This window comes from Camponotus floridanus, unplaced genomic scaffold, assembly GCF_003227725.1.
Source record: "Camponotus floridanus strain SB8 unplaced genomic scaffold, Cflo_v7.5 scaffold1, whole genome shotgun sequence".
NCBI lineage: Eukaryota > Metazoa > Arthropoda > Insecta > Hymenoptera > Formicidae > Camponotus > Camponotus floridanus.
The window spans coordinates 141,203-151,224 of record NW_020229214.1 but is presented as its reverse complement, the minus strand read 5'-3'; the positions used below and the strand labels follow the sequence as shown (position 1 = coordinate 151,224).

The following is a 10,022-nucleotide window of genomic DNA, read 5'->3' as shown; positions in this document are numbered from 1 at the left end:
CCGACTCGTGCTCTTCCGTTTCGCGCCTTAGTCGACTTCCGGTCGTGCACCGGAGCGGATGCGTTGAGTTGTGTGTTTCTCTCGTACGTGTTTTTATTTTCGAATTTATTTTTCCTTTTTTCGTTAATTGCCTCTTGAGAAGCTAGGTAGATTATATTGTTTAAAAGTTGGAGCTCTCGCTATCGTTTATTAAGACCAATGTTCTGATGCCGGTAATGAAAAAAAGTCTCGTGAAAAAATATTTGGTGCCTTGATGCTTTGTGTCGGCGCATCTTCTAGCGGTTGAAATATAACGAATTTTTTCTATTAATTTTCGAGAATCATAAAGCATTTCGTTCCGCTTGCCTTATTAAAGTTTCAAGACTCCGAAATGGTTGTGACTGATAGCGCTCATTATTTCACTTGAGTGACTTTCAAAAACACAATTTGCATTTTTTTAAATAAACACGAAAATTTCTCTTATACCTGTACCTATCCTCGCCTTAATTTATCATCACACTTCGTCTGCTACTGTGTTAAATCAAAATTGCCGGCGCGATTTTAATATATCATTCGCTAAAGAATTTACATTTTTAAATTATTTTTAATTATTTTTTAATTATTTTTTTCAATTATTTTTTATTCTATTGTACGTGAGAAAAAAATATGATTTCCCTATTTCCTCATCAATCATCGCGATCAATTTAGCTTCGAGTACAAATTCAACATTTCTCTGATAGATTTTCTAACGAGAATCGACGTTCAATGCGAAGGAAAATAAAGGAACTCCGCGTTCTCCAAGTCTGATTGAATACTTCGCTGTCCATCGTCCCGATCTCGAGGGGACAATAGTGAAAGAGACAGGCCTCGAATGCGAGTTTTTTTATGCGTGTTTGCTCCGATAAAGCATGTGCTCCAATACAAATGGTACGTACGACTCGCATCTACGATTTCCTCGAGTTTTTCAATGCGCAAGTTGCATGATGCTTTGTTTTTACATTCGCCCCAAACGCAAGTTGCATAAAGAGAAATGGAAAAAAAAAGAGAAAAGTATCGCTTTCGAGAAAAATTCGTAAAATACTTTTATCCGAGATAATTATTCTAACATAAATTAAAAATATTCTAACATAAAAATATTCTAACTATTCTAACATAAATTAAAAAATAAATTTTAGATATCTGTCGAGTGAAAAATCGATGGAAAATTCAACTTGACTTTAATTATAAATAGGAATAATGTATGACATAATTTTTATGCAACATTACTGTCATATAAATTTATTTAAATCTAATCTTACTTGCATGTATATATTTTTGTAACTTCCTCACGAGATCCGCTCTCTTTAGCTGCCCTTGCTTGCACAGTCAGCATTTAAGATGAACTAAGATGAGCTTACGTCTCGGCATTGGATATCGAGGAAGAGCGTGAAAGGCATTCTAAAAAAAATTGCTATAGAAAGTAACAAAAAAAAAGAAAAAGAACACGAACAGACCCCATTATTCACCGTACGCGACACTATTCTATTGTATTTGTGCAACCTGACAATGTAAAATACTATCGACCACGATAATTTCCCGAAGACACTCAGGTCGGAAGATTAGAAAATGTAACGGGATAAGACACAGGGGGAGAGAGTGGCGTCGAAAAAAAAACAAAAATAAAAAAGGACGCGACGTTTCTCGGAGTCGAAGGACATGGGAGCACCACGTGCGAGGTTGCGCGCCGGATTCCGACGTGATCGATAATCCCCCTTGGGGGACGAGGGCGTGTATCGACGAAATATTTCACTCTTGGATTCGCGCCGACCACCGAGGGATGTTCCGCGCGCATGCACGGCCGAACATATGGGCGCGATGACAGATCGAACGAACGCAGTCGCCGTCGAAGCCGCTTCGGGGAGCGCGCGCGGCCGATCCCTGTTTGCATGTGGCAACGATTCGTAATTAATACATATCTCTTTCTCTCTCTCTTCTCGCATATTCGTATCGCCCTTTTTATCCTCGTTTTTTATTCTCGTCGTGTCTCCTTCGAGTCGCGTTCGAGAGATAATCGCGAGCCTGTGCGTTATATAAAATTTTCCTCCATCTACTAATTGAAGATATTTTCGAATTATTGAGACTTTTTTTGTATTTTTGTATCCTAGTGCAGACTGTACCATTTTCCAGTTAGATAGAAATTGGACGATCGTTTTAATCTTTGATCGTTATGCGTCTTTAGACGAAGTGAAGATCGAGATAAACAGATCGTGTAATAGTTAAATTTCGAAATGTATTAATTTATATAAGAATAATATTTAAATATAAATCCACAAGATCAGCTATGTTATTTCTGACGGAGGTAAGTTAATTTATTAAACTTGAGATTTATAATAATTCATGATCTCCGGTTCAATAATCATGAGTAAAATATTCTAAATTGAATGTCGAATCTATATAAAACATGAACATATATTATCAATATTTTAATATTATATTTTATATATTTTTTTATATTATATTGTTAAATTTTATAATTTTCTTTTTGTATTTAAATAAAAAATACTAGCTGTTGCACGAAAAGATATTTAAACATCTCAACATATATAATCTTCTAGCATAGTTCGTATCAATCAATTATTAATAATTAATCAATCAATTATTAATAATTGATTACGTAATCAATTATTAATAATTATGAAGCAACACATCAAGAGCAATATATTCAAAAAATTAAATGGATAGAAATTTTTTAAAATATTATTATGTTAAAAATAATTTGAGAAATATATACAAATATTTCTTTTGACTTTACTTTTGACGATATAAAGTAGGTTAATCGTATCCTTTTTATCAATTGGGAGCGTTATCGAGGCCACGAGGATATTCTCTGCGCAGGTGCCTGGCGTGGCATGCGAGACCTTTCGATCGTTCTCTCTCGCCTGGAAGGTGTTTGTCATCCCTATACCCTAATGTAGATCGTCGTCTCGGCGACAGACCGATCGAATCGATTTTGATAAAAAAAGAGAGAGAGAAAAAATAGAGAGGGAGAGCGGCGAGTGACCTCAGTGCACAGGATGAAGTCGACGCGATCGCGAATTAAACGAGACGAATTCTTGGAATAGTCCAATGAATCTAATTGTTTTATTATCGATTATTTCCAGTTTATGATATATACTTCGCGTCGCGTAAGTCTTCTCCGTTTTTTTTAAGAGAAAATAAGTATTTGTTCGAGAGAAAGAATAGGGTTAAAGTTAACTGAATCAAATAAATCGTATACGTAATCGTTACGTGTCGTAAATTTGTTCTACTTATTGGGATTAGCAAGGATTAATAAGGACTAGTAAGGACTTATCAAAGATTTCTTAAGTTCTAAATTCTGCTCGATGAGGAGTATGAAAATTAGCAGCGAAAGATACGCGAGAGAGATTCCTTCTTAATTTATTAATCTAACAAAAAAAGATTTTAAAGATACTTTCCTTGATAAAAATTTATTATTTATTTTTATCTTTTCTATTTGCTTCCAATTAAATTTTAAACATGTATTAAAGTTTCGAAAAAAAATAAACCAAACAACTGTTAAGATAATTTTTTTAAAAAAATATCACTCCAAGCATGCACATATTTTATTATCGTTATTAAAATTTTTCATAAAATATTTTAGAAAATATATTATTTAAATGTTACTCATTTCTAAAACATTATATAAATATATATTTATCATCAAATATTTTAACTCAAAAGATGAAAGTGAAATAAAATGAGAGATACACTTTTTCTTCTTACTTATTTGAAGGAAACTTTCATTTTTCTCGTATATCTCTCGCCATTCTAAATCGGTTCTGACTTCAAAAGGTAGCGAACGATAAAAATAAAACAGCGCTATTGTATATACATACATATATACATACCTTATTACTGGTAGGGTATTATTGCAAAACTTTTGCCATTAAGCTTTATCTCAACCCTCGCGGGCGTGAAATATTAAACGCACGGCGGAATCAATGTTACATGTGTAGATATACACACGCTGCCATAAGGCGGATGACATTTCTCTTGTCTTGCCGACAGATATTGATGGGAATGTTGAACATGGTGCAAAAGTCAGATAACGGAAACAGCACCGTCGACGTCGGACCTCGCACGCACGCGAGTTCGATCGACCGCGAGTCGTTCGCCACGGCCTTGATGCATTAGACGACACCGTGAATGCATCGGACGCAATCAGAATGTCATTCTTCGGGCGGAAAATGGGCGGCAGGAGCGGCGGAAGTTCCGAGCATACCGGTCGTAACTTGCAGGACGGTCTGTTTCAGATCGCGTCGCAAGCTTGTCACATCCTAGTGCAAGTAAGTTGACCTTCGACATGGAAAAATATTCATGATATTATTATGGTATCAAAATTTTTATAAACATAAAAAATCGTAAAAAGTAAATAAAATATCATTGCAACTCATGCAACAATACTGTAGTAATATTGCGGCAATATTGGAATGTTGTTGCAACATTGCGACAATATTGCAATATTCCTGCAATATTGTTGCAATGTTTTGTGCTGTATAGGAAATAGTATTTGAGGCAAATAGTTTTTAATTAAAAAATAATATCGAGAATATATGAGAATATGATATGATAGGACCAGAAAGAAAAAAATATTTGCGAAATTTATATAAATAAAATATCAATATATAAAATATTATTGCGAATAATATTCAAGATTAATAGTACGATTGAAAATAGTAGTGAAAATAATATATGAAAAAATAATATGACAAGGTGAAAAGAGAGCATTTCGAAGATAGCATTTCGAAAATAATTGAAATTAGTACCGATGATACTTCATGTTGCTGAGCATATTTGGCTTTCTTAATTTATCTTCCATTTTAAAGTATATAATATAATACTTTAAAAAGTATTGTATCATATATAATACTTTTCAAATTAATCTATTGTATTATCATAACATGCGATAGAGATTATGGCAAATTTATGAATGAAAAAATACTAGAGAAAAAGGATTATTTGAGACGCGTAAAAGTAATATTCTTGTGCATTTACTTTTTAAAATCACATCACATGCATTATTTCTTTATGTTTGATTCATATAAATTATGAAACGTTTGAAATTAATGCAAACGGCGTGTATCGTATTCTTTAATCTCGCAAGCATCTCATTAATGTATATTTTTCCAACAGCAAAATTTTTTTAAAAGTTTTCTAACATAAAAAGTCCACATATGCACTTGATATACATATGTATATTGTCACATATATGTCTTGTTTCATTAGAATCATCAAAATATATCTTGCACTTCTTCATGCATATTTATGAGATTGCACATAAATTTGAAATTGATTCTCAGCAAAAATCCAAAAATTAATTTTCTTATTTTTCTTCTTAATATTCAATTTTACAAACTTATAAAAAATATTAACTTATAGTAAATTCAATTAAAAATTGGCTAAATTTTATTGTAAATTAAAACTTTATTGAAATAAAATATCGAATTAAAATTATTTGAAGAATAAAATTTTGTTATGTGTTTGCAGTCTCGATATTTAATTTACATAAATAATACAATATTTTTTAAAATAAATTCTTTAATTTTTTTTGTGCTTATTATAAATAATATCTATTGATTTAAATAAAATGATAAAATATATCATTATGTTTTTCTGTTAAGGTGAATAACACGCACAATGTTTCTTACGGGGGTAGCAATAATGTGAATAATATCGCGTATTCGAAATATTCCATGGCCGGCGGTTCGACTACTTCGACAACGTCATCATCAACAAAAGGGACGACCTCCGACAAAACTTACCCAAAGTATGCGGAATCTCGGGATAAAGACCAAGATGTGGTTGTATTGTTGCCGCATCGCAAGAATAGAACACCGCGACTTAAGCACAAATTATCGGTGAGTCTTCTCATGTTGCTGAAATCAGATATAAATGTAAAATTAATGCTATATAATGATAATATTATATGGAAAATTCAGAAAGAAGCATTTCTAATTTATAAAGTTTTCTTTACTCATAAATCAAATGGATCAATTTTAAGTGGTCTTATTTATTGAATTGCTCCAATATTGTTCTGACGTATTCTCTCTCCATTTATTTCTATGAAACAAAAAATAAAATTTTTTAAATTTTTAAATAATGTCTTTGAAAAAGTAATTTTATTATTTGTACAGTAATTTTATTAAAGTAATTTTTTTTATATAAGAAATCTTATTATTAGTATATTACTTAAGCAAAAAACTTATTATTTATTATCGAGAAAAAATTAAGTAATGATATATATATTTAAATAAAATGACAGAATTTTTATAAAAATGTAAAATGATATGCAATATAATACATACATTATTTTATGAGAAAATAATATTTTTGCATAATAATATTTTAAACAAGAAATGTGCACGCGCGCACGTGTGTGATGATGTGTGATGTTAAATAAAAATCTTTGTCTTTTTTCGACTTATAATGTTGTTGCGAAATATTCCGATTAATTTTGCATCGAGTTTGTTCATTTTCTTAATGAATCACGAGCGGATCGTCTTTCTCGTCACGTGTTCTCATCGCGAGTGGCAAAGTCCGCGTGCTCCTTATCATATTAACAAGATAAAATCTAATGTCGTCTTTACTGGAAGACTTGTAAGACGTAAACATGTCAGGCAACAAAGCAAATTTCTTGTTTATACGAAATCGTGAAAGCAGATTTTTCGAACTGTGCGAATCACGTAACAATGTCGCACACGTGGTGCACATGTGTACTCTGTTGCAGACTGTGTCCGAAAACGCACGGTTGGACGTAAACTCTCCAGGCGGTGACGACGACTTTGAGCTATGGGACCAGTCTGGATTTATGTTAAGGAACGATGTGGATGATCTCACAAATGCAAGGTATATATTATATTTTTATATTTTATATATTTTATATTTTATTTTATATATTATATTTTATATTTTATTTTTATATTTTATTTTATATTTTACATTTTATTTTATATTTTATATTTTAAAAATTATATAAAGATAGCGTAGCTTAAATATATATAATCGTTATAATCTGTAATAGATTTAAAAAAAGATCTTCTTTAATTATATAACAATAATATAATTTTAAAGAACAATATCACTCTTTCAATAATTAAATTTTTATTCTTATTATAAATAAATCATATTCCAAGCGCATACGCAAAATTTGTTTCTATTGCTTTTGTATATAATTGTTTTTCACAAATTAAAAAAAGAATAAATATAAAAAACTAGTGCGTATGTACTTGAAATATATAAAGGCCTCAACTCCCATAAAAAAATATTATCGCAATAATGGTGAATTCCTGCTAAAAAAAAAGATGGGGCGCGCAGAGTTGGTGCAGACCGAGTTGCATACCAATAACGATCATATTAATTTTGATCGTCCTGGTCGTACTTTTGCCATTATTGGACCACGCGGCAGACAAGTATGCGCTAAATGCTACCGCATTGGATACAGAGTCGTGCATGGATCATTGCAGTATATCTTTGGTAGAAACTATACCTATAGGTATGAATTACAATAATAATACCGCGCCACACGAGACTATCCATGATTCTTGGATGGATCTCATCGGAATGGCACAGGAGAGCATCGAAATCGCATCGCTTTATTGGACGATGAAGAGAGACGATGTGGTTCCTTCAGATAACAGTGCTCAGAATGTAAGTAATGCGTAATATGGTAGTATCATGCAAACATACAGACAATTGTGATTTATTGATCGTTTGTCTAATAAATCAACTCTTTACAGGGAGAACAAGTGTTCCAGGCGCTTTTAGAAGCTGGAAGAGATAGGCAGATTGCGTTAAAAATTGCACAGAATTTCCCTTCTCACTTGTCGCCGAATGTGGATACGCAAATCTTAGCCAAAAAAGCTAATGCACTAGTAATTAATTTAATTTTTTTATATCTTAAACAAGTGGATGTGTCGCTCGAGAACTGAAAATAATCACATGATAAATTTTTTAAATCACTCAATCAAAATGCTTATATAAAACAATAAAATTTTGTGTACATGTGTATAAGTAAGAGACAAATTTGTTATTTATTCATGAAGATTCGATCGACACAATGTAATTCCACTTTTCTCTTTTTTTTCTTTTTTGCTTTGCATAGTTATAAACACGAACAGGTACTTTTATTCAAATTCAGGTGATGGATTTAAATTTTGCTGGATTGTTGGGCGGCGGTGTACTTCATACGAAATTGTGGCTCATCGATCGTACTCACATATACGTTGGTTCAGCGAATATGGATTGGAGATCTCTTTCACACGTGAAGGAACTCGGCTTGGTGGCATTGAACTGTTCCTGTTTAGCAAACGATTATGCTAAAATATTTGATGTAAGCAGGAATATAATTTGCGAAAATAGTGCGTTTAAATGTATTGAAAATCATTTCGTAATTAATGTCGATTAAATGTATTGGAAATCATTTCATAATTAACATCGATTTTTTTTTACTTTACAGGTGTATTGGAAGTTAGGCGAAGATGGTAAAGTGCCTTCCACATGGCCGGATTCTCTCAGCACAAAAATAAATATAGATAATCCTATGAATTTTACATACATGGAAAACAAGTACAAAATATTTATCGCGGTTAGTATTTAATGTTAATAAATGCATTACGCATATAATAAATAATAAATTAACGCATATGATAAATAATTATTTTTTTAGAATCACTCATGAAAAATATAAATATTAAAAAATTACAGAGCTCACCTCCGCCATTTTCGCCGAAAGGTAGAAGCAACGATCTAGACGCGATCTTGCACTGTATTGCTAAAGCGGAAAAGTTTATTTATATCTCTGTGATGGATTATTTTCCATTAACGATATATACTGCACAAATAAAGTATGTATAAAGATTAAAAATTATATATGTTTACGTGTGTGTAATTCAATTTCTAAAATACGACAAAATGTGAATATGAATAAGTAGTTTAAATTAGCTAAAAAAATAATGATAATTGAGAAGGTGCATAGAATGTCTTTAAAATATTAATATACTTACCACGAAAATTTAATATTATTATTATTATTATATATTTCATATAATATAATATTAGCTTCCTTTTATTTTGATTCTTTTGTCGAACATTTCACGTTTATAGATATTGGCCTATAATAGACAATGCTCTGAGAGCGGCAGCGATCGAGCGTAAAATAGAAGTGCGTCTTTTGATTTCCTGGTGGAAACATTCAAAACCGTCCGAATCATATTTTCTTAAATCGTTGCAAGATCTGACGCATTCTTACCCCAATGTCAAAATCGAAGTAGTAAGTATATCCTCCACACGTAGGTATAGTCAATTTCTCACAACTACTTGTTTAATCTTTACAGAGGCGATTTATCGTACCCACCTCACCAACTCTAGATAAAATACCATTCGCGAGAGTAAACCATAACAAATATATGGTTACCGATATAGCGGCTTATATAGGAACGAGTAATTGGTCAGGTGACTATTTTATTGACACAGCTGGTAAGTTGCAATGCCATTTTTATGAAAATAAAATAACACAGATTAGAGTAAAATTCTATGTGTGTGTATCATTTTTATATAAATTACTTAAAATATTATGTAAGAGTAGTTTTTTAATTATTTTCTTCTTTACAAAAATTTATTTTAACACAAATATTTGAATTCAGGTATCGGTACCGTATTTGAAAGCGTTGGACGTCAGAATACAGACAATATAAGACAACAGCTGGAAAATATCTTCCGCCGCGATTGGTATTCCAACTATTCGTTCCCGTTGCATAATATAAACGAGACGCGTTTCGCAAACACGTGGGGTTTATCGAGAAATTCATATCAACGCGCGTCGTATGAACCTTACATACATACGTAATTATAATATATATATTTCTTCTTTGATCTTTTAATTTAGAAAAATTTTATCGTATCGATTTGCAGGAAGAAAATTCATCTCATTTTTCAATAGAAATATATACAAAATTGATATTTTTAATTACATTCTCGACTTATATGTATATATGCGCTCTCTCTGC

At 31.6% G+C, this 10,022-nt stretch overlaps 1 protein-coding gene across 3 annotated transcripts; it reads left to right on the top strand.

Moving 5' to 3' along the window:
• Window positions 1-39: 39 nt before the first annotated feature.
• On the top strand, window positions 40-10,022 carry LOC105253533 (phospholipase D3). Of its 3 annotated transcripts, none has more exons than XM_011261631.3 (13): window positions 40-83; window positions 720-906; window positions 4,027-4,304; window positions 5,640-5,876; window positions 6,746-6,864; window positions 7,320-7,665; window positions 7,755-7,889; window positions 8,156-8,347; window positions 8,474-8,602; window positions 8,722-8,861; window positions 9,121-9,286; window positions 9,351-9,492; window positions 9,660-10,022. In XM_011261631.3, the coding sequence occupies exons 3-13, from the start codon at window positions 4,185-4,187 to the stop codon at window positions 9,860-9,862; spliced, it is 1,929 nt and encodes a 642-aa protein (XP_011259933.1). In that variant the 5' UTR covers window positions 40-83; window positions 720-906; window positions 4,027-4,184; the 3' UTR covers window positions 9,863-10,022. The 3 variants fall into 3 exon arrangements, with proteins under 3 accessions (XP_011259933.1, XP_011259936.1, XP_019883746.1); XM_020028187.2 differs by lacking the exon at window positions 40-83 and adding an exon at window positions 167-212; XM_011261634.3 differs by lacking the exon at window positions 720-906 and having other exon boundaries at window positions 66-83.

Coding starts and splice junctions, on each gene's coding strand:
- LOC105253533 (XM_011261631.3), top strand. CDS start 4,185: ATGTCATTCTTCGGGCGGAAAATGGGCGGCAGGAGCGGCGGAAGTTCC. Junction 8,603..8,721: donor AGTACAAAATATTTATCGCG/GTTAGTATTTAA, acceptor AAAAAATTACAG/AGCTCACCTCCGCCATTTTC. Junction 9,493..9,659: donor CTATTTTATTGACACAGCTG/GTAAGTTGCAAT, acceptor ATTTGAATTCAG/GTATCGGTACCGTATTTGAA.